The 25,508-nt window shown below is 40.8% G+C and overlaps 1 protein-coding gene across 1 annotated transcript in view; it reads left to right on the top strand.

Moving 5' to 3' along the window:
* The window catches only part of cdkal1 (CDK5 regulatory subunit associated protein 1-like 1), a 230,243-nt gene that overhangs the window by 168,518 nt on the left and 36,217 nt on the right, over window positions 1-25,508 (top strand). The window contains exon 12 of the mRNA XM_070967372.1: window positions 3,433-3,495. Coding sequence (XP_070823473.1) covers window positions 3,433-3,495 — 63 coding nt within the window. The remainder of the gene's footprint in view (window positions 1-3,432; window positions 3,496-25,508) is intronic.

Below are 25,508 nucleotides of genomic sequence, written 5' to 3'. Positions count from 1 at the left end.
TGTTTGGGAAGAGGCGGGTGTGAATGACAAATCCTAGGTGGTACACCACCTTTACCGAACATGTGTGCCCCATTTCAACCTCATCTTGCTTCACATTAGCAAACCTTACACATCTCTGCCCCCCAGTGCAGCCTTCTGCTACTGGCTACTGATTAGTTCCACAGGTGCAACTTGGGTTGTGGTTTTGCTTAAGGGCACACCAACAACAGCTGTTGTGGGACAACATTTCTCACTCACTTCCCCTCAGCCAGCTTTTTCCACACTCGTCAAGGGGTTTAAACCGACGATCTCACAAATATCCACCTCCTAACCTCCATGTTAAGTAGCAACATCAGTTGGTGTGGACAGTCTTTCCTGCAGCTGAACATGTTTAGGAGGAAAGAGATGTTCATTGGCTTTCGAAGGACCGCTTCACTTGCTCTGACCACTACAAAAGGGCCGCCTGTTACTGCAGCCCAGCTGTTCCGGTTCCTGAGACTTTCCTGGATGATAAGCTCGCCTTCAAATTTGTATATAAAAAGGCAAATCAGAGACTGTTTTTCTGAATGAAGCTCAGAAGTTTTTGTTGAAAGTGTTCTAAACTTCTTTTATTGAGTCAGTTTTAACGTTTGCTGTGATCTGTTGGTTCAGCAAAAAGTTACTGGGTAAAATTGTGAATGTTTGCCGTAAAGTCACGGTTGTAAACTTTAATGATCCTTGCCTCTGACATGCAGTCAGAGCCACACAGAGAGCTCGGGTCATATTATCGACTCCCTGAGTTTAATTTGCCTCCATCAAGGTGGAGCTTTTACCTCCCTAGAGGTGCCCTAAACAGATACATGAGGTGTTTTATTCCTTCAGCCAATGGCTCTTTAAACAGATGTGATCTGGCATGTGACTAGCTGTGGATGTGATGCGGTGCACCTTTTCCTTCTTTCTTCTTCTCTCTGACCTCTATGATGGTTTTGGTGACAAGTGACAACAGTGAGGTTGGCGTTAACCTGTAGGATTACAAATAATGGGATGAGGTTTCCCCTTCATTCATTCATTCCTGTTACGATAGAAGAAAAGAAATGAATCGCTCGTTCTCTTACCATTTCATATCTTTACTTTAATCTGTTTTGTTCTCTCTCTTTCCTTTTTGCCTTTCTCTTTCAGTTGACTCCGTCTGTTTTCATTTTGGCCTTTGAATTGCCTCGTGTTACGCATCTTTTCAGGCCTTTGTCCATTTTGAGTCTACAGCATGTGTTTGTGTGAGTCAGGTGGCGTATGTTTTTGTAGGTGCTTATATATGTGTGTGCTACCGAACTGGATAAATTCTGCTGGGAGCTCATTGGTGGTTGAGAAATCCTTACCTGCGGTTACATCTGTCTTACACACACACACACACACACACACACACACACACACACACACACACACACACACACAGAGTTGAGCATCATGGAATACTGAGTGATGGTGAGAGTGATGAAGGGATGGAAGGAGGAGAGAGAATGGTGTTGAGGAGAAATGAAATGATGAGAGAATTGGTCTCACCCAAGGTGCTCCAGGCAGGGAGAGAGAGTGAGTGAGGGACAGACTTATCAGGGGGAGGATGGGTGAGAGAGTGGAGACAGAATGATTAGTATGAGTATTCCTTCACTGGAGAAAAACACAGGGAGTGAGGGAGAGGTAGAGCACCGCGGGATACGTGGAAAGGCAAAGAAAATGAGAGAAAAGAGGATTTGGAGATTCTGGAGAGCCCTTTGGCAGAGAAAGCGAGAGGGAATCAGGTGAAAACAAGAATGAGAGGATGGTAGAAGGACAGGGCCAATGATTACAGGATTGTATGGATCACAAGAGCCCTGGTGCAACAGAGAATGGGTAAGAGGTTGGTACAATTGGAGCGTGGGGAGGAAGAAGAAGCGAAGGTATACACAGATATTAGGAATAGAGAGCAGGGCAAGGAGTGATGAAAGGATGAGCCTCACTAGAGACAGAAAACAACGAAGTTGAAACGGTAGTTGGTCGAGGGCAAGGAGTACAATCGCCACCCATAAACACTTCTACCGTAATACCTTTATTTCACCTTCCTCCCCTTGTTTTTGCTCTTTCATTTTCTTGCACATCGTCTCGATTCCACTCCTCTGCTCACGTTGTTTGGCACTTCTTTTCTTATCTCAGCCTTTCCACTCTTTCTAAGGACATTAGCACAGCCCGTTATGTATTTCTGTGCAGACTCCTGAAACTGTCTGCGTTTTTGTCAACATTCCCACACATACTGTACGTATTAATAGATATCTCTTCCTTCTCTGTATCCATCCGTCTCTTCTCCACATCTTCCAGCTGCCTTCGTGTATCCTGAAGCTGCATTAGTCTGGCACGCTGTAATGATGCCTTTGTGTGATAGCAGATTGACTTGTAGGTTGTCTGCTCCATATGTACAGATCAGGCCTAAGGACACTGAATCCAGCCCTTAACATCCACTGAAAAAGACAGAGGGAGGGAAGCGGAGAGGGAATCGCGACGAATGCATACTCCCTTTAGCTACAGTATACATATATCCTTCCCCCTTAGCCAGACATGGCCTAATCAGCACGCTAATTAGCACTCTTTGTAACTGCGTCGGCCTCATGTAACTGATTGCATTAACAACTGCCACACATCAAACAGTCATGTCTCATGCTCGTGTATCTCATTACACATTAAGGACATGCAAGGTTAAGGCCAGGCTTTGAGCGGGAATGAACTGAAAAAAACGAGAAATATTTTCTGCCACAGCTGGTGGGTATTTTTCCCCACTCTGCTCGTTCCATATTTTATAGATTTAATGAATTACTGTAGGCGTCCTTCTCAGCCATGGTGATTTTTTCTCTCTGTTTGAGTGACCCAATAAGTTAACTTGAGTGAATCTGTACTATATGTCCATATTTACACCATATGTTATCTGCGAGACAAGTGGACGAGGATGAGGACATGCCGAGGAAAAATATTTTAGATCATGAGCGGTCTATGGAAATTTTATAAAGTACATAAATCCTGATGAATGTTACTGAAAGCTGGTTAATTTGTCTCATTTACAATACATGAAAACAATTTTCTATGGACACACTGAGGGAGTGCTTACAGTACATGATTGACTTTTCCAGGAACATTATATTATAGTTCTCAAGACAAGTTTATGTATACAGTGGTTAAAAATAGGCTTCACAGGTCCATGACAACGACAAGAAAATTCAGAGAAAGTCACATTCAGGTTGTCAAAGAAAGCACAACAGCTGAGTGGTTTGCATGGGGACATTGCCTATGAATGAGCTTGTATTAAACAATGCATATAAAGCAAGTGATTGGTATTTTTCCCATCTCCACTCATGGATTTTAATTCAAGCATATCTACTATTGTATGTTGAAATATATCTCTAGTACATGAGACACGTTTTAAATTTCTTTTATTTCTTTTATTGTGTACAGAAGAAGCAGAGGACTAAAGAGCTGTCACAACTGTTCCACTCTTACAACCCGTACGACCATAAGGTAAGACATCCTTCATCCTCCATGTCCCTGGTTTACATTTCTATCTGCCTGTTTTAGTTTGCCCTTAAAATGTCCTGGCCCTGAGTGTGAAGCCTCGCTCACCTTTAGACCAGCTTCACTTGACATCAGAAGTAGTTGTAGGTCACCATCACCACATTGACTTTATGGCTGTGATGAGTTGTTTGTCTCCTCAAGATGGACGCCTCTTGTAAGCAATCTAGTGGATGAGAACGGCTCAAGTGTTTGTTCCTGATTACACTAGGAGAGCGCGTCAGTGCGTGTGTGTGAGAGATTGAATTCTGAAGTCGAAGATAAATCTCCTCAACCGTGTGTGTATGTGTGTATTCCTGTATTTGCGTGCGTATGGGCTCATGCATTATGAGGTTAACATCTGACAGCAGACTGAACATGCCTCTCTTCAAGGATGCTTATGATGAGACCCTTGTGACAACAATGTGCGTGTGTGTGTTTGTGTGCTAAGTTGTTATATAAAGACATCCTCCTAAAAGTGACAACCCCATGACAACCGCTGTCACCACATTTTTCTACTATCATGAAAAAGAAAAATTAGATTTTGACATATTGGACCGCGATTGGTCCTTGTGTGCGGCTTCACCCAGCTTGATGCATCTCCCACTTTGGTTTTATACTGTGATAATGAATATAACAGTGGTCAGTAAGGTATTTAAAAAGCAGTGTACGAGGAGAGCGGTGGCCTGCTACTGCAGAGTGAATGTTGTGGACATGTTGGTGATTAAAGGGTGCCATGCAGGTGTCACACTGTATCATTTAACAAAGCTTTAACTTGGCCAAGCTTTTTTTTTGCAGAGTTTATACCTCTGGAGGAGTTTGTGCCTCTGGTGCTGCTGTTATATGTTACGCACTAATTAAAAGGATATAAGAGAGATCACGTTTTCACTGTGGCAGGCATGGATCATTGCCTCCCACACACTGAATCACACACACATCCAGGCACAGTACTAATAGTACACATGCACATAAGTGAGTGCTTAAACACACAGCTAACACAAGCAGGGATTGTGATTTGAGCCAAGTTAGAATATCTTCATGACATATTAACACACTTATATCTAAATGAGATGTTTAGTTTTTGCGAACATGCTTTCTCCTCAAGTATGATTCCCAGAGGAATCTAGAAATCAACTGTGTGACAGTGTATCATATTGAGCCGGCTGTGCTGAGCTTCTCAATCTCACATATATTACAGAACACTTTGTTCTCTTCCATCTGTTTATGGTCACTGGTTCGTGTGTGTTTTTGCGAACATGCTGATGCTCATCAAGGTTTAGATTGTTGAATGAACTAAATTGTGCTTCTGAAAATGCCATGGAGTGTGACAGAATGTGTTGCACGTTACAAACTACAGACACCTAATGAACATTTCCTAACATGTTGTCATGGTATACAAGTTCAGTTTCTTAAAGTACTCCTACGGCAAAATCCACTTCTTCAGTATCCATCTGTATGTATGTGTACTATTTGCATTAGGGCACACGGGGTGGGTGTTTCATTCTCAAAAGATGGACTTTGTGTGAAGTACCACTTTAAAGGCACTGTATTGTCTTGCCAGATGTGAGACCTCTTAATTCCCTCTGTGCCAGACTGCAGCTTGAGACCCTCAGGGACGAAGCCCCTGTCCACTCCAAAGTTAAGGCTAAAGATGAAACATGGCTGCAGTCAGCGCTCCAGACCTTCTGAAATGCCCTTTCCTAGAAGACAGTGTTAGAGATCCAGTAATAAAAAACAGTGAATCCATTTTTTTCCGCATTAATAGTAGTTTTTCATTTATTTGTGGTACCTTACACTCAGCTTTTTTCATCCTGTAAAACACATTTTCGTCAATTATGTTAAAATATAAATTGCACATTAAGTGGCTAATAAAATTGCACCTCTAAAAGCGATTACTCCGCTCTGATATGCCACATTTATTACTGCTCCATCACATCATATGTTTTTAATCCCCAGCAGAGTCAAATTTCAGCTAACTTACTGATAACCTTGCCTATTTCACTATATATTGTGGATAAAATGTGTCAAAAGTAATCCCGTCCTATTATATGCTATCTGATAGCCTGCATACATAAATATTTTTAACATGTCAAGCAAGTTTCTTGTAAATCTTCAGCTCAACTAACAGCCATGTTCCTGTAGGTCCTATTCCTTTTCCATAGATTGTGTAGATGTGCACATAAATCCCCTCTCATTACAAAGCCAGATAGCCGTGAGATATGATTTAATGATAATAAATCTAATGTCAAGCATGCTTCCTCCCAGATCAACCACTGTTCTGCCCGTCCTTGCCCATGTCCATCCACCGTGGAAATGTTGAGGGTAAATCAGCTTGTATTAAGCCCACATAGCCCTTAGATAGAAATAAATGAAGTCTGATAATGTCCCTCATTTTACATTAAATTCCCCAGGGTGTCTGGCCTTTCAGCTTACGGTTTATGTAAGGATATTATGTGTTTACCAACACGTCTGTGTGTGTGTGCGTGCGTGCGTGTGACTGAGTTTATGTGCATGTATGTGTGTGTGTTGGAGGGAGAGAAACAGACAAAGAGAGAGGGACAGAGAGAGCAGATTTAGAGGGAAGGGAGGGATTGGTGTCTTTACAGCCATTATTGTTAATACGCAGCCTCCTATAGGTGTGAAAAGGTCATTAATAAAGACTGAGTCAGGGAGGGGGGCAGTGGGTTAGTGAGGCTTTATTGCTCCATAGCTCCAGGCTACCAACCAAATGAAACAATGTTTTTAAATGAACTAATTGTTTTGTTTTTTTTGTCTTGTACCAAGCTTGTTTCTTAATCTCCCATGGCTAGCTCTGAATCACAAATGTGGAAAATGGCAAGCTCAAACACAAACAAAAATTGGCTGTCAATGTTTTTGCTTTCTTTATTTTCCTATCTTCTTTCTTTCTTTCTTTCTTTCTTTCTTTCTTTCTTTCTTTCTTTCTTTCTTTCTTTCTTTCTTTCTTTCCCTCTGTATACAGCACTGCAGATTTTTTTCTTGGGTGTTCATTTACATGTAGACAATTGTACTCATCTGGTGTGTGTATGTTTAAGAGACAGAAGTGAGTGTGTGCGTGCGCGTGTTTGTGATGATTAATGTGAAATATCCTATAGCCAGATGGTGCTGAACAAGGCCCATCCATCAGCAATGAAAAGACCAGTGGGCAGAAAGCTGGCGGAGCACTTTGTCTAGGGCCAGTGCCCTGCACTGGACACACACACACACACACACACACACACACACACACACACACACACACACACACACACACACACACACACACACGCGCACACACACACACTGAGAATCAGACACTGCACACACATAGACTGTCTTAGGCCTCAACTGTGCAGCCCACGTTGGTGCTTTGTGTTTTGTTTCAGAGTACAGGTTCCTGCCTGTGCTTTTTTTTGCGGGCTGGGCCTCACATGAGTAGTGGAACATCAGCATTAAAACATGTCTGATGTAGTTTTGACATGTACAGGTCTGCAGCCTGTTTTGGTCCCAGGACAGAGTTTAAGTGTCAGATAGTTGAATTTCCTACCATTCCTGTGCCTGACTTGCCTGACCAGATGTCTGAAAGTTTTAATTACAATTAAAAATGAACCCAGGCGACACAAGCTTGATGGTGTTTGACAGTTCTGTATTTGTTCACGTGCACACAGACACATTTCTATATGGGATCATCCAGTATAGCCAATATTTGATCGCAGCTGAGCTTCAAGTTGTTACTGAAAGGCTGTGAGATTTGAAGCTGGCCATTTTTTAAAGCTGTTTTATTCTCTCACCCATAGGCCTGTAGTGTGCCTGTGGTCTGTGTTCACATTACAAGTATTTTTTCCTGTTTTTATTCATCAGCGAGCTTTACTGAAAGTCAAAGGTGATTCGCAGCGCTACTGGAATGCTTGTCATGCTATTGTTTCTCTACAGTGGCCACGCTTTATTCCCCTGTGCAGGTGTGTGCATGTGTGCAGTTCACAAAAGTGTGTGAACACAGCGCATACATACAGACCCCTCTCCCTTTGCTGCATCACCGTGTCATCTGGTGTAAAGTTTTGTTCCCTGAAGGCTTTGCCCTTCCAGGTGGAGGTTGCGAAACTCCCATCATGCTTTAGTCATTCTCAGCAAACTTAACGCGTGTGTGTGTGTGTGTGTGTGTGTGTGTGTGTGTGTGTGTGTGTGTGTGTGTGTGTGTGTGTGTGTGTGTGTCCATGCATTCAGCTGTTTCTGGCAGAGCTAATAAAGCCCCTCTCCCCTCTCACCCCCACACTGTCGTAGTCTCATGAGAACACACACAGGCACATGGACACTTACAGACATTCTTCATGCTGTGTTCATAGGCCTGAATGACAGGGGTGACAGTTTTCCCTGTGGCAAGAGAGGAGGGACAAGCTGTCAACATGGCCCGCTGCACCTGCCCAGCCACACAACACAACACAGCGACAGAGACAGACAGACAGAGAGAGAGAGAGAGAGAGAGAGAGAGAGAGCTGAAGGTGGCTGAATGAAATGAAAGACTAACAAGAGAAAGACAGCGTTTGCAGAAAATAAAACTTGAATTTCACTCAAACTTCTCCCCTTCAGCTATTCTGAAATCCCAGTTCGCCTCATAGAAGTTGACACAATTATTTATCATTTGAAGAAAAAGACAAAATATTAATTAGTCTAACAAATCTCTCTCTCCCCAACACCCTTTTCATATTTTCCCACACGTTTGTTCAACTAAACAAGTAGCATTCTGCTCTTTTCCCTTTTGGCAATTTTAATTACTATTATATTGTAGAATGAGTTTTTTTTAAGCCGCTGTTGTTTCGCGTTGTCGGGAGACGCTAACCTCCATCTTTGTCGAGCTTGACATTTGCTTGCCGCACTTTTTTTCTCCTTTTCTCCTAATTAACCGACTATTCAGAGCAAGAGAAGGAGGGAGTGGAAGGAGGGGAAAAAGAGGCAGAAATATTTGGTAATTTCTCTTTACTTGTCTCTCCACCCATCTATCTGTTTCTGTTCTTTGAAAGTCACTTTTCTCCAGGTTCATCAGGGCTCTTTTAATGTCTGGAAACGTCTTAAATTATGTAAATGTAAGGCTTTAAAGGGATCTAAAGTCTCCAGTTTTGTCAGTTGAGCTCTTTCGTTGCCACCATACAAAGACAGTTGATTATGTTGCCATTAGTTTTTATGCTGATAACTACTGTGCCAGATCTAATGTGGTAATTATGATGGACTGAATGAAAATGTTATCATGGTGGTAGTTTTGGATGTTCATTTAGGATGCTTTCTAAAAGAAATGCTGCTGTATGACATGTTCTGGAAAGCATTTCTCTCCACCTCACTATCTCACCACAAGGTTTTATCTCTCTCAGCGCGCTGCGATACAAACAGTCTGATATATGGTGTGGTCTATGTATGCATGTGTCATATACTCCCTGAAAGGAAATCTAAACACACATATATTGTAGGAGATGCCATATCTCCCAGCTGGAGTTTACACTGTGACTTTCAGTAGCTGCTGATGCACTTACTCATTTGTAGCATACTGAGAGAATGAGCAGATATAAACACCCTCGCTCATCCAAACACGCATTTGTACTGCATCCAAAGTGAGGGGCGCCACCCACGCTTACATCTCCCTTGTTCCTGCACATCTCCATCAGCTCCAGACAGACGGTTTGCTAATGATTCCTCTCTGTTCAGTTATCTATTGGGTGCTGCATACATAGGTGCCAGGTGGTTCTCAGGGACCTAATTGATTTTCCCTTTAAGCCAGCATAGTCAACACAACCTGCTTCTGTCGGTCTTGTCATTTCTCATGCCACACTGCAGCCGTACTGCAGCTTGTTTTTGAACACAGCCAGAGCTGTGTATAGGCCATTTCAGAGTGGATGTAGAGCACTGGGAGAGGTGCGCCTGCGAGGAGCTCCAGGAAAGCTGTGCCTAAACTGTGTCATAAAGATCCAGGAGACTCATTTGAATGGAAGCAAGAAGGTAAACTATATAATTGTTAAAAATTGTTGTGTTTATCGATTACTTGAAGCACAGACAAGCAAAGCAACCATGCCCTTGAAGGCCAGAGACCAAGAGAACAGAGAACACAAAGGACAGTAATGAACAGGTCAACAACTTCCAGCTAAACAGAGAAAATGTTTACCATAGAGTGGGATCCATTGTAACTGAAGATGAATCACTGGACAAGAAAATGGAAAACAACAATTTGAAAGGTCAGAAATCCACACATGATAATCTTGAAGTTATGGAACTACCAGACTAACCAGACTAAATTCCAAAAGTTCAGACGATTCTACACTATAGCCAAGCGACTTAAATCATACCTTTGATAAAAACTGACCAGCACAGTTTTAAAAAAAGAGTTAATCCCCTCCAAAAACACCTTTTTTTAGCAAATAACTTTGAGGATACATCAAGATGACTATTTCCAACCAAGAAGGACTGTACTTATTATTTGCAGAGCAAGGAGAGCTATTCAAGAATTGAATAAACCTTTATTTCAGAATCTGAACTCAACAATCTAAAAAGTGATATCAGATCATTTTTCAGTATCTGGTCTAGCAATAAAAAGAGTTGCTGAATATGGAGAATAAATAGAGCCCATCTGCAGGATCCAGAGTTCATAAGACACATTAATGGGGAAATAGATCACTTTATCATTACAAAGTGACAAACCTTCCAACAGCAAGCAGCTTCAGCAGTGTCTCGTAAAAATCTTTACAAGAGCTGGAAGGTAAATTCTTATTGGAAATTATTACAAGTTGTTACTTTTAAGTTGATTATTTGATTTAATTGAATTTAAGATGGTTTACATGGACGGCTATTGGGATAGAAACCGTTCTTGATTTAATGAATGGAAAGACATTTATTCCTTGGACTGATTTGCAAAACAAATTTGGTCTGCTGCGTATACAACTCAGACGTCTCAGCAAACTTTGGATTTACATTCATTTGTATTGTCCAGGTTTCAATTGGTGTAGGATGAAAGAGGGGTGTACTTTGAAGACTTATATATGATGTATGTTTATGTTTGTTATATTTCACATAATTCATTTAAAGGACCGGAGTGTGAGATGTAGAGGGATCTGTTGGCAGAATGTGGCAGAAATGCACTATAATATCGTTTGTAAGTATGTTTTCATTAATGTATAATCACCTGAAAACAAGAATTGTTTTTTCAGTACCTTAGAATGAGCTCTTTTATCTCTACAGAGGGAGCCCAGAATGGACGAACTAAACACTGGCTCTAAAGAGCGCCTTTCATTTTTTTTCATGAGCTTTGCAGCCACTGTCGGTCCTTCCATACACTTGTTGATACTGATACCAGTATCGGAAACACCTCCAATACAGCCTTAAAATGCTGGATCGGGTGTCAGCAAGTATGTGAGTCTGTATGCCGATCCGATATCACATAATTTATTAGCCCCGAAACAGGACCTGCTACTTCCCAGCAGCATCCTGTACAGCTTTATGCAACTTAGCATACAGCAACTTAGCTTTTTTTTTTTTTACTGCACAAGTAGCCAGTGATCAATAAAAAACAAGTGACTTGTGTAACTTCAGACACGTGTCAGCAAACTTATATTTGTCCTTTGTGTATCCATTTGGTAATGGGAAATGTGCTGCATCAAAAGTTCCAAAGCAAATCAACTTTAAAGTTGTTTCATCCAGATAAAATGGCCGTTTACTCTGCAATCAGTTCTTTGCCACTCTAAAACAGTAGCCTACACAGCAAATTGCATTCATTTTTAACAAAGGGTTTAACATGAGCCGGGCAACAATGATAGCAATTATTACACATCCACATCTCTACTCTTAAGTCCTAAACATGAGCTGTTTTATACTTTTCTTGTTAATTACTGAATTACACTGTTCCCTTTATGGGATCTCTTGCATTTTTTCCTTCAGTATTTCAATTAAGAGCAGGTCTGAGGCTGATGAGTGTCTGGTGAATATTGAGAGGACCTTTCTGTGACAAACTTGACAGACAAAAGACATATTTTGTACAGCTGAGAGATTCCTCTGGCTTTAGGTACGCTAAGATACAGTACATGCAATATCCTAGTATGCTGTGTAATACTGCACTTCCTATTTGATCAAAGGCAACAGAAATGGAACAAATGCACTGAGACCTCTGTGTGTGTCTACATGTATGTGTGTGCACTGATATTCCACCCACACTGTGATGCTGCTTGCCAAAAACATGATTTTCTTTTGCAACAGTATAGTAGAGCACTATAGCCATGTATACATGCTCTCAATCTGTCAAGGTTATACAACAGGGACTTGCACAACACATACACATGTACGGTCCCACAAAAGTACAAACACACGCTTTCATAATTAGTCCATTTGGTGCAAAACAAACATTTGCCTTTGAAATATTCCTTGTTTCTTAATTTTTTGTTTGAATTTATGCAACACCACATTATAGCCACCTTGTATTTGTTCTAGAGACATACAGTACAGTACACATTAAGAATTACAACTCTGCCAGGCTGTAGCATTCTTCTGCTGAGCTGCTGTGTTGTTTAACAGCTTTGTGGTTTTGTTTTTAATTCAGGGAGGTTACCAACATCTGCTGTACTCTTTACAGATTTGATCTGCACACATTACACAGTGTTTCCCTTCAGTTAGCTACTTTGAGGTGGTGGCGATGTAGCTAAATAGACTATGCTACACCAAAGTCCATTCTCAAATTTAACACTTAAGATTTTTAAGCATCTTTAAATGTGTACCAGTTGATTTTTCCATGTCTTTATGTTGCTTTTTCAAAATCCACATTAACAGCTCTTCACATTCGCATAAATTAGGTTCGCCTTACACCACTTACTTTAAAGCTGGTTTGCCTGTTACGCCTGTTATTTCATTCTTCCAAAATCAGAGATCACCTGCCAGTCATCGGTGATACATGTCAAGAGCTTGTATAATGCACAGCCAATCACATGAAGCCATTAGAAAGTGTGGAACCAACATTTTCTGAGGAGCCAAGTTTGTTAAATTAATGGACCACTGTTTGTGATTCAATTATGACGCAACAAATGCTGAACCTTGAGAAAACAAAACCACCTGAGCAGAGTTACTCCCATCCAAACCAAAGATCTTCTAACTTCAGTATGCACAGTTTTATGCGGTGGTTCGTTCTTTAATCTCTAAATTGCTGTGTTCTCTAACTTGTGGAAACTAGTGTTACTTTACACTGACATGAAAACAGCCATTTAACCCAGTAACAGCAATGGAGGTTGCTGCTGAAAACATTAGGAAGCATTCGACTAAATCTTTCTATCTTCCTTTCATGATCCCAAGGTTGTGTTGCCAAAAAGGAAAGAGAAAAAAGGGATTGGTGTTGGGATTGATATAAAGAAACGTTTTATAAGTTCACTTACTAAAACTGGACCAGAAGAAGATATATATGTGTGTGTGTGTGTGTGTGTGTGTGTGTGTGTGTGTGTGTGTGTGTGTATTTGTTGAGATCTTAATGCCCCAGCTGGCTTGCTTTGTTGAAATATTTTTTCTCCTTTTATAATAAAATCTAAAGGATATATCTGCTCTTTCTCTCCCTCTCTCTCGCTCACACTCCTTTCTCAAAGTAGTATGTGTGCTGTAATGGCTTGTTGATTGCTGATTGTTGATTTGTTGGGCCAGAGGCTTCAGTCTGTGTGTTATTCACACATATCAACGCAGAAAGATACACATGCACACACATATGCGCATGCACGCACACACACACACACACACACACACACACACACACACAGAGGAGGCCACGGGTTTGCAGCTACCTCTTTCGAACAGTGTGTTGTGTGACTGACATCTGAATGGAGGGGTGGTGGGAGGGAGTGTGTGTCAGGAGGGAGAGAGAAAGGGCCAGAGAAATGAATGAGGAAGGGATATAAGGGCCTGTGTGGCTAAATGGTTTCCTAGACAGGAGTGTGAATGCTTTCTGATTCCGTCAATAGTCCTCTCATTCATCCAGACTTATTTGGAAAAGGTATGTGTGTTTATGACCTTCTATATTCTGCAGCTGCTCGACTGGCTAAGTGGAATCTCTCTCGTTTGTAGAACAAATCTACCACATATATCAGGACTTCTCAAAGTCCGGACTTTGGTCCAGACCATACAGCAAGTCTACAAACCAGTTGTCATTAACTGTCACATCCGTCCCACATGCTTTAAAGCCAGTGCACTAATGTTACTCACCAGTGAAAGAGGTCCAGTCCACCCTGAGAGTGATTGTTGATTAGCTTGCCAACCCCTGGCAACAAGCCAAAAAGTACATCATTCATAGTTTATTGCCCAGCTCCATCCTCTCCACTTGTGGACCCCTTGTCAGACCACTTGCTTCCAGGCTGGCTGGTGTTTTGTTGAGATACGAACTCATTCATTGGTAGTTGAACTATGGATTTGTATCGAGCACTGACTGCCTCCTCTGTGGAGATCTGAGAGCATTTTCTAGTTCAGCAACTAATTATTATTGATTTTCCATGTTTTTTGGGAATCTGTCATTAATATAGCATTAATCTTACACATCATATTAATTTCTAAGAGTGAGTGGCTACTATTAGTTTTTTCTATTTTGAAATACATTTTCTATTGATCAATGACTTCTTTGAGATGTTAGATATGCAGTACAGCTGGAGAGCATTCACAGCGATCCTTTCCCCACATGAATGGGGTTTTAATGTGGCTTATTTCCCTATAGTTGGCATTAATGTCATGGCTGTGTTAACTACTGGTTCTCATGTTGTTGCTGCTGAGATCACACATCAAGGTTACACCAGAGAATTTGCTATAAGATCATTTCTTCAGGACACAATTTCTGCAACTAGTGTAAATGTAGCTATAAGAATATCTCTGAGCCAGAAATAAATATGGTTGCCCAATCACAAGAGATGTGCCGTTAATTCACTGACTCGATATTATTTTGTTTTTGCCCGTCATTCCAGGCCTCTCACCTTGAATGAAAATTGGTTGCAGACCTTTGAGTAATAAGTTTGACAACCCCTGATGTACAGGGTACGATAAAGCAGGGCAGGAAATATACCGTGGCCAAATGCCCAGTGCTGTGGACGCCCCAGGGTGTGGCATAATGCCCCTTCTACCACCTGGCCAGTGAGGCATGCCCTGTTTGAAACTGGCCATTGTGCCCTGAAAGGAAAGTTGCAGATTTCCACTAAATAATCTCATGTTTCCATTGTCTCTGTCATCACAAAATTTCTCCCACTCCACAAGGAGGACACGTCAAATATTCTGGTTAGAGTTTTAATCGACTTCACACCAGTTTTTCAGTACACTGACTGCTTGTTTTTTGTTGATTGTATAGTGTTTTGTCTTTATACAAAATGATTATCGCGTATTGCACCATTGGTTTTGGCGCTGATGTCCTATATTTTGGATGCAATACACAATAAATTCACATTTTTTACAGGCCAAAGTGACTTTGCCTTAAAAATGCATGAATTCCAGGCCTGATAAAGTATAGCATCTTATGCTTTCCTCCTAGTAGGAGGAATAGGAACAACCGGTAATGACCAAAAGGCTCTTTTGAACAGGAAATGCAGCTTCATCAAACTGATGAGCATTTATCAGTAAGACTGATAAGTGGAGACTTCGGTCTCACTTCGCTACTTGTTAGATCTCCAGAAAGCTTGTGAGTCACTAGAATCTTGTCTTTGCTCATGTACATAATGAAGGTTTTTATGATAATAAATTGGTTGAGTTGATGAAAAGGGTGACATTATTTGTTGTTTTCTGTTGGGTCTGTGAACACATACTCAGGCCAAGTGGAACTTCGCAACCTTATCAACACTGATTATTGGTTTAGAGTACATTTCCTGCTTGTCCCTTGGCTGGGTCGTTAACAGAGGGTCACCAGTAATAAGGGTCGTTCTGTATGGGATGGACTCTCATTTCACCATCACAGTTCAGCATCATCACAGCTGATTACACAGAATGTGGGTACTGTGTGTCTCCATACATTTGTCTGTGCATGTACAGTCGCATGTGTTTGCCATGATTGTGTGACTTGTGTCGTTGTATCAAGTATCACTGAACCTGGCTGTGTGTGAGCATACAACTGTTAAAATGTATGTATTTTTATATATGCATTTATGCAGGCTTATCACCCTAGTAATTGTTTGTCTATGCCTGATTGCTTAACAAACCTGTTATTAGAAATATTAGAAGCCTGATTCAAAGAAACTGACTACAATCTATATGGAAATTCAGATGCATGGTTTCAGGCAACAGGCAAAAACCATGATTGGACTTGTATTTCTCTCCTTTTGCTGTCTGCCAGCCTTCCTTACTATGCTGTTCAGGGAACTCATCTTCAGAAAGGTTTCATTTCATGTGCAGCCCAGATAGACCAACACTGCTAACTAAAAATAAAAGGGTAGCTGAGGGAGGGACGGGGGAAAGAGGGAGTGATCTAGGGACAGGAAAGATTTATTTAGTGTGTGCATGTTATTGATGTTTCAAGATTGGCCATTGCGTTCACCCTTCCCATTTAAATCTCACTTATCGCAGTATCAAACACTCACAGTCGCACACACTTTGTCAAGACAGAGGACCAACTCAGCCAATCTCTGCGGGATTAATTCCCTTTGTGTTGATAGATGTAAACTACACCAATTCCTTTGTTAGCTACTTTAGTTTCTCATTTAACAATCTGTTGGGAGCTTATCGTCCATTGTAAATTACATGTAAACACTGCTTGAAATCTTGCATTTACTTATTGATTTTACTCAGCCGCTGCAGAGCTCTTATCTGTTTTCAGGTTATCCATTTGTCCAAAGAAACTTAAAGTCTTCTATTATTTTGTCAATTACTCTACCTTAGAAATCTTAAAATGTTAAAGGCACTATAGCACAATATGCTAAATGTGTGTCACATTTGAAGCATGCCTTAAAGGTTGCTAATATTATGCTATTCTGTTGTTCCATCTTTCACTTTTCAGAAGAAAATAAGTGAAAATCAAGTCAGTTTTGTTAAATGTGTCCCATTTCTGACTAACCCAATGTGTGTGTGTGTGTCAGTGGGGATATGATTTCTTTCTCTGTATCTTTTACAGAGATGATGTTTCTTCAATGTCACTGACATTGGATGAGCTCTTAATCCCTGCACCGATGTTCTTCCCAAGATAAAGAGGTTTAGTGTCAGGTTGACCCATCAATCTCTTCATTTGTGTGGAAACCACCAGAGGCTAATAACATCAGTCTGACTTTTCAATCCTCATCCGTCCTCCATCTGTTAAGTCAGCAGTCACTAAGTAACCTCACCTGCTCTTGCGCACGCAGGAGCTCAGAAAGAATCACATGGTGGCTGTGTCCAAGAATGGTAAATGTCAGCATTCACCCGTTCATACACAAGGTGCCACCTGCTCATTACGGGTAGCCATTCACAGGCACACTCATACACCAGTGACACAGCACTCGGAGCAATTTGGGGTTCAATATCTTGCCCAAGGATACTTCAACATGTAGACTGCATGGGCCAGGGATCAAACCAATGTTCTGATAAGTGGACAATCGCTCTCCTGAGCCAGTTACAAGTATATTGAAGCAGGAATCTGTTCAGAAATTCACTTCTAAACTGAAGTTTGAGTTTGGATGCCCAACAAGCAGCTTTCACAAGACCACATTCTGACAGAGACAGGCAAGGTTTGTGTTGAGCAAGACAATAAGCAGAAGAAGCAGAAATCTCATTCATGAAGACAATTGGTGAAGGAGTGCCTTGTTGCTGCTGTGGACCTGCTAGTACCAGACAAAATAACATTCCAAAGTGTCTGTTTGTCTGGAATATTTTCATAGAAGTGAAAGAAAACCTGACATGGGAACTCAGTGATAGCAAGTGTGTGTTCTTTGGCCTTCATGGAGGACATTACCAAGTACCTCTCAGAGCTGAACCTCAAGCTTCAGCAGCTTCTCAGCTCTCCTCATTTCAAATGTGAAAACATTTGAAGTGAAATTGTGCAAGTGCAACTGGAAAAAGGAAACACATTTCCCTACACTGCAAGAACAAAAGCTGCTATGACATCTGAATATGCTGCTGAGTGTGAAAACTCCTTCAGGCATTTAGTGAGAGGTTTCACAACATGAAAAGTAAAGGAAATGAATGGAGCACATTTGCTACACTGTTTAATGTGGAACCAGCTGATGCGCCTGACAACCAACAGCACAAAGTCACTGAGCTGCAAAGCAGCAACAAGCTCAAGTCTGCACCAGCCTCCCTCTGCTCCAGTTCTAGAAACTGTATTTCTGCCCTTTCTGAGGAGACATGCACTGAAGTTTGCACCTCTGTTTGGGACAGCTGACTACAGTGAGCTGTTCTTGACGCTTGCAAAGACTCAGTTTTGTTCAAGACTGACTGACCCAAACCTGGAAGACTTGCTGCAAGTTGCGTCATCATCATCGTCACTACCATCTGACGACATTGCAGAGAGGAAGTTCCAACCATCACATTGGGGGTTAATGGGATATACAGTATGTATTCAGCAATTTAGTATGGCTCTCTAGTATGTATTAGACAAAAGGAAAGACAACAACTTCAGTCTCAAAAAATATTGCTGACCAGAGTCGAGTCTTACTTTAACATTTTATTTCTCACATTATTTGATTTCCTGCCTTAAGCTGCCTTTTTTCAGGATTCTTGCATGCATGTTAATGTAGTGCAGGACTTGGAGAATAATGACTTTACACACAGGATGTACCCATTTTTTAAAGGAGGCAAACACACACACAGACACACTCACACTGCACATGGCCCTGTAAATGAGCTGTGTGCATAGGTCCAAATGTGGGATCGCTACTGTAAAGGCTTTATTCTCATTATGGCTGAGTTACAAAAACTGGGGCACAGCAGGGGGGGTGAGTGATACATTAACTGGCTGCATGTATTTTGTGTGTGTCTGCAAGTGCAACTTTTTATCCATAAATAGTAGACGTTTCTCTTGTTTCTGAGCATTTTGAATCATTAGCCCTTTGCTGGATGTCTAATGTGAAGGGATTGATTCTTACACCTAAAAGTTGTTTGCAGTCCACATTAATGTCACAATACTGCAGGTGCTTTCTTAAGGTGGAAATGTTTTAGTCCTTTTTAGATGCTCCTCTGTGCTCCCTTAACCTCTTCAGTGGTCTTACAGACCATTTTCTGTTCTGAAATGTTCTTTTTTATCAGTAACTTTTTACAAATTTGTTTTTAAATGCTATTGAATTGGTTTCAAGTTCCAAAGGTTTTGCCATAAGGATGTAGTGGTTACATATCAAGAACTTGTTTAATTAAAATTCCAAACAGTGGTTGGTTTATGGGCTCTAGATTCCTGCTTATGTAATTTTTCTGAATTTAAGAGAGAAATGTACTGGTTCTGGAAGATGGCACAGAAAACCCAGCCCTCTTTGCAAAACTAGCAAAATCAGGAAGTTATGAAATACTTACCCATCTGTCCTTTAATTGTTGAGTAACTGTTACCACTTCATAGCACTGCTGTAAGTATGATATGAAGAGACCAACATCATTGCTCACTGCTCTCTAAAACACCTTGGACATATGTGGAGAATACAGAGGAGAATCAAGGAAAGATAAAGGGGGAAAAACAGCTTGAGCTTCAACATAGTAAAGAGGAGAAAGTGAGACAAAAGGACAAAAACAAACACATCCGGACAAAAGAATGAACTGAATATTTATGGAATGGAACAGGAGAAAAGAAAACAAAGGTTCTTTTCATATTTGACACCTATTCACATCTGTGGCTTTCGTTTTCATTTTTCTTCATAATCTTTGGTGGAGTCAGCTCTCAATGTGTTGCGTATAGATTAGCTTGTTTGCTGGTTGTGTTGAAGGCCCGTTAATTGGCTGTTTGGGGCTAATAAATAGCTGTAATTAACAGGCTTTCGCTAGGTGAGGCAGGGATAGAAAAGCTGTGGCAAACCAGCTACAGGGATACAATGAACTACAATGTGGAAACATTCACCTGGAACGTCTGTTCACCAGGACATTTTGATTAAATGGGTAGCGAGGTAAGTCTTATTGTGAGTAATGAAGGTCTCCTGTCGAAAGTAAATTCCCTCCTGCTTGTAACACACACCTAATGATAGCACAAATGAAAGGCCTTGAACTTGAAATATAAACTCTTAAGGTTTATAATGCTGAATTTATACCTTAACTTTTTCACCCAGTAATTCTCAATTCATTAACTATGTTTTCATATATGACAAAGGAAGAAATGCTAAACCCCTCAATGTACCTGACACAAATTTGATCTTGATTATTCATTATAACCAGTGATTGAGAGAAACTCAATCTATGTTCATCTATGTTCATTTTTCATGTATGTCTCTGATGTTATGATAATGACATTAGCTTATCATGCGCCTGTAAAGGCCTGCCACTGGTAATTAAATTCCAAAAATGTGTAATTGTAATCCATACAAATCAAAATTTTGGTTTAATACAAAGGGATTATAGTTGAATGTATTCTTCTCAGTAAAAGGAAAGCTTCCATGTAGAAAACAACATTCAAATTGTTGCTTTGCGTCTGTTCACTGTGCATAAATACCTTCTTACACTAGTCTCTGTATGTATGACACAGTGGATGTTTGATGTGGGTCTGCCGTGGTGAATCTACAATGTTCCAAAGATTAACTACTCAAAGCACATCTTCCCCCAAACATCATCATCTGGCTAAAAAGTCTCATAACTCTTTTCTTCAAAGACCTCTGTGTTGTGGCTAATATATTGCTTATTATCTCATTATAAGCCTCTAAATATAGAACCACAGCTCACTGTGCCTTGATTGTGCTTTGAGGTTATTATAACAGATACAGGCTGTGGATGTAACGTGACACGTAGTTTGTTGTCGGCCGAATGGTGCGTCACTTTAAGTGTTGATGCTGCAAAGAATTGTGGGATGGAACAGTTCTTATCATGGCTGCCACCATTTCCAGGTCATTTCACTCAATTAGAGCAAAAAAGTCTCTTCAACCACACCCTCGATGTAGACAGGTTCCATTCATTGTGCACTCAAATGTTGTGTTGTATTTGACTGGCTCTCTTGTTCCAGTAAAAAAGCAGCAAAAAAGCTGTCAACATCAAAATGTTTTATGCTAAACTGAGGAAAAATCTACAGTTAAATTCATGTAACTGCAGTCACCCAGCTTTACTGTGCAATTTAAAACATTTGTCAGAATTGGAATCAAAATGTAAGAAACTTAATTAAAATTGTTACATTGCTTATTACATTTTTATCAAGGTAAAAAAATACCAATGTGTGACCAATTACATTTCTAAAGTAACCTTCCCAACACTGATCACAGCATGTTAGGTCAAACTGATGTACATTTCCTGTAGATGTTAAAAACTGTCCATTGCTTTTTACAGGAGCAGTTGATTGGGTTTATATTGTACGATTTGTTAACGGCCCTTTTAGTTGGTGTATATTCAGAGCTTGTGTGGAAGATGTGAAGGCAGCGTGTTGCAGTAACACATGCCGTGGTGAAAAGAGACATATATGGTGCGTGGAGCAGATGGACCAATCAATCTAAAGAGCATTTAAATGTTTGCCCCGCTGAAGTTTTCCAGGATGTTGAACCTTGCTGTAACCCGGTGAGTGCAGCTGATGGCCCTTTTTTGTTCTTTAGCAGTGTCTCCCTCCCAATCATCTAACATCCCTTCTCACCTTCAAAAGTCCATACATTTTCCGTGATTGGATGAAAAGACTGTGACTGCTGTCTCGACTGATTGAAGACCCAGACCAGCACTTCTGTCTCCCGTCTTCACCAGTCTGCCACTTCTTGCTGCCGCGTCTTGTCCTCGCTTTGCTCATCTCTTTCTTCTTCCTTCCTTCCTTTCTTTGCCCGTCACTGCTGTTCGTCTCTCTGAGTGTTGATATATGAGAGCCCAGACTTGTTGAAGCGAGTTACAGTTGTTTGAAGTCGTGCCAGTGAAAGACTGGACTTTAAGCCCATTAAATAGCAAAAAAGAATCAGGGATTTTCTCTTTCTTTTGACTACAGTGCCTTGTTTTTTCATCTGTGATTGTATTTCATGCATGAAAAAAGCAAATAAGGTAAATGGGCACAGGTGAGGCTCAGAGGCTTTCTTTCACAGCTACTCATTTGGTATGTTCTCATCCGCACTAATAGTGCTACTATGACTAAAGCAGGCAATCATCCCATGATTGTAATTTTATTGTAATGAATAACTGAGGCATGTATCCTGGTTGATTCCTTGTTGGTGTTTTGATTCTTTGCATGCATCAGAAATGTTACTGCGTGATGCAGCTGCAAAATGATGTTTCAGGACATATCTTGTAGCTTGACAGAGAGCTGAAATTTATCAACATGTGTATTTTGTGGCATGAATAAGGTATTTGTTGTAAGTCATCTCACATCTTTACGGTATTAACTTAATTATTGCTCAGATCTTGTAAACACAGGTTATTGGGGAGATCAGTCCCAGCGAACCAGCCACACTTCAATCTGCGTCCAGTGTCCACACAAAGGTTTTAATGCTTTTACTCTTTCTGTCTCTTTGCTCTCTGATCTCATTTAACCATCCAGCTGTGTGTATGCGTGTGGCGTGTGTGTGTTTGGCTGTGCCTGTATGCTTAATGGGCAAAAGAATTTTACCTTTCAATTTGATCATTTTTTTAGCACTTAATAAGTACTTCATTAGTTCACATTGTTATTTGCTGTACAAACAGAGCAGGAGCTCAGGGGCTAGACTGCCATCAGTTCATCCATACTGTCAAACTCTGTGGCTTGAACACAGGAAATAATTGTAGGGAGCCTTGTTGCTTATACACAATATCTTGTAAAAAAGGCGGGAGTCTGCAGTTTAATTATTGGCTTCCCGGAACGGTTGTGGTCACTTCGTGGGGGACAAGTGACCTCTGCCTCTCTGTAAATGAATACATATCCTGGTCATTTAGACCGGGACAGTGTTTTCTTAACTCAACGTTTTCCTCCCTCAGGTTACTCTCTCTTTACCTAATTAGCATACTCATCTGACACACATTTTACATCATTTGCATAAATCAACTATCATAACCGAAGCAGACCAGCACACCACACCCATTTTCAATTCAAATTACCTGTACTTATGTTTCTCTCTCTCTCTCTCTTTCTTTATCATCTGTCTCTATCAGTCACATGTATTTCTGTCATATTAAAATAAGTCTTGCTTTGAAAGGAAGGAGCCGAACCCTGAGGGCTCGTCAGACAACTTGATGACATGATACTTCTGTTGAAAGAAAGCAGGGAGGATCAAACGCTCCACGGCCACCTGTGTGTGTGTGTGTGTGTGTGTGTGTGTGTGTGTGTGTGTGTGTGTGTGTGTGTGTGTGTGTGTGTGTGTGTGTGTGTGTGTGTGTGTGAGAGAGAGAGAGAGAGAGAGAGAGAGACCTGGTATTTATCACGTTGTGGGGACAAAAATCGATTTATACAGTCACATTGTGGGGACTCACCTGCCTTATGGGGACAAAATGCAGGTTGCCCTAATGTAAATCATTTGATTTTAGGGTGCGGACTGAGGATAGGGTTACGGGTTAGGTAAGGTTAGGTTAGGTACAGGGTTAGGAATAGGCAAATAGTGGTTACGGTTAGGGTTAGATTTAAGGCTCCAGGAAATGAATGTAAGTCTATGTAATGTCCCCACAAGTGATAAAAACACAACAAGTGTGTGTGTGTGTGTGTAGTAGTAGTAGTAGTAGTAGTTAAACTTAGTGATGGTTTGAATGTTATGTAAGGGACAATCGCATCGGACGGTTCACGCCTCCGCGTCATCCATTCATTTCTGATAATGGATACCTCAAAGGGCATTATCCCGCTTATACCATGGTCACTTACTAAAGAAATAAATATTAAATCAATTATTAATACATTAATGTTGTTTTTACCGTTAAAATCACAGAACCACAGAACCTGCAACTCGGTCAGCCGCAGCTGTTATATTAGGCCTAATCAGTGGAGGGAAGTGAGATGATTGCTTAGCTTTATGTCACGTGATACAAAGTATCATTTCAGAGGGCAAGTGCACGTCTTACCGCTTGTGTGTGTCCAGAGGATGATGCGAAATTTTGTTTCTGTCTTGCCGTTGTGATAAATAAACTGTGAAATAACGTATGTTAACGTATGTTCTGAGTTTCTGTTGCCACGGTTACCAACTAGCGTTTGAGCCAATGCAGTAATTTAGAACAATTAGGCTATTTGACCGGAACTTATAGGTGTCCTACAACACTTTTTAATGGACACCCTGCAGCCAATCAGAACTGAGTATTCACCCAGACCATGGTATAAATTTCCATAATGTATAGAGCACTTAATATAAACATGTATTCACACTGGGTTTTGCAGGTTCAGTGCAAACTATATGTGTGTGTGTGTGTGTGTGTGTGTGTGTGTGTGTGTGTGTGTGTGTGTGTGTGTGTGTGTGTGTGTGTGTGTGTGTGTGTGAAACAAAGGAGAAAAAAAACATAGCTGATATACTGTAGTGCAGAGCTCACCATTTTAATCAGTCCAACTGCTGCATTAACATTTGACAATAAAAAAGGCCAACTTTGTAATAACATCAAAATTAATGTATACCTTCTTTTGTAAACACATTTGGCATTATGTCAATAGTCTATCAATTTTATCCCCTCAAAATGCTTCAGAAATTGAATGATATGGGCTGGAAATAGGCTGATTTGGCAGCACAGGTAGGTTTTTACGGTAGGCTGGTTTTTGATTCATTTCTGCAGAGCTTAAGAACAGAGCTAAGAACTAAATCTATAAATACAATGTATGTTGTGCATGAAAGAAAAAAAATCAAGTCAGATGAAGTCTTTCCTTTTAGAAGCTTTAGTAGAACACACACATGCATGCAGTATATAATATGCAGTCTTGTTTTCACAGGTTTTTCTCAAACCCACAGTCCTATGGGTCATGTTGGCTCATTGTTGTGCTCCAGTGACCTGTTCCAGGCTCAACCTGGGAGTGTTGTAACTGAAGCATTGCCGAATGGCATTTGGCCTCAATTCCCATAAACAGTTATCTTTTATTTCTACATACAGAATGTGTATAGCTTAAGACATATGTGTGCGCATGTGTGTTTGTCCTCCCCAGCTCTCTCATCGACCTTGCACCTCCTCAGAGATTTAATGATTCATTTATGAAGAGAGCCAGAAAGATGTAAAATGAAAGGGAGAAAGATAAACAGAGGCTGCAGTTCATGTTGGAAGCAGGCCTGTGTGAAAGGCAGCCATAGATGGAGAATAACCAAAGATGAAAACAAAAGAAAGAAGAGACAGAAATAAGAGCGAGGCAGACCAGTTCCAGTCATCTTCTCTCATGCAGAAGTGATGTGCTGCCTTGAGCACAGTCTTTTCCAGGAACTCCAGCATAAACAAATTAAATCAAAGTGTCCCTACAGCGCTTCGTGTGTGCGCGTCTGGAGATGTATGTACATTTTTGTGTGCATTCTTGAATGTGCATTTTTTCAACCCCTCTATGTTTTGGGTTTTGTGTGTGAGTCAGTGTGTATATATGAGGTGTCCGTATGACTGCACATGTGGTTGATATGCCTTTGACACAAAAGCATGTCTTTCCATGCATGTGCATAGAGTATTTAGTGCGTTTTGACTGCTGTACTCCGAGGCGGTGTGTGTGCAAATCTCTGCAAGGCCACATTGTAATCACATTGTTTGGAGAGTGTTTTTTCATCAGGACAACACATGTAGTGACAACAAGACCTCGAGCTAAAGCTAAGCTGAGACAACCAGTGCATTTAATTCCCCATTGGCAACAGCGGTATAGACTGTAGGATAATGCTGTGTCCTTTGATAAGCGCGTAACCTTTTACACATGTGGCACTAGCTGTATGATAATTCAGAGAGGTATTCAGGGCACAGGCTAGTTATGCGTTAACTGTGGGGTAAATTGTCAGTTTTGTTATTTATAGATAATGTAAATGAAGTTTGTTATTTGTGGAGGCAATAACTGTGCT

Source organism: Chaetodon trifascialis, chromosome 7, assembly GCF_039877785.1.
Source record: "Chaetodon trifascialis isolate fChaTrf1 chromosome 7, fChaTrf1.hap1, whole genome shotgun sequence".
In the NCBI taxonomy this organism is placed as follows: Eukaryota; Metazoa; Chordata; class Actinopteri; order Chaetodontiformes; family Chaetodontidae; genus Chaetodon; species Chaetodon trifascialis.
The sequence above is the reverse complement of the archived record's forward strand: the minus strand, read 5'-3'. Positions and strand labels throughout refer to the sequence as shown.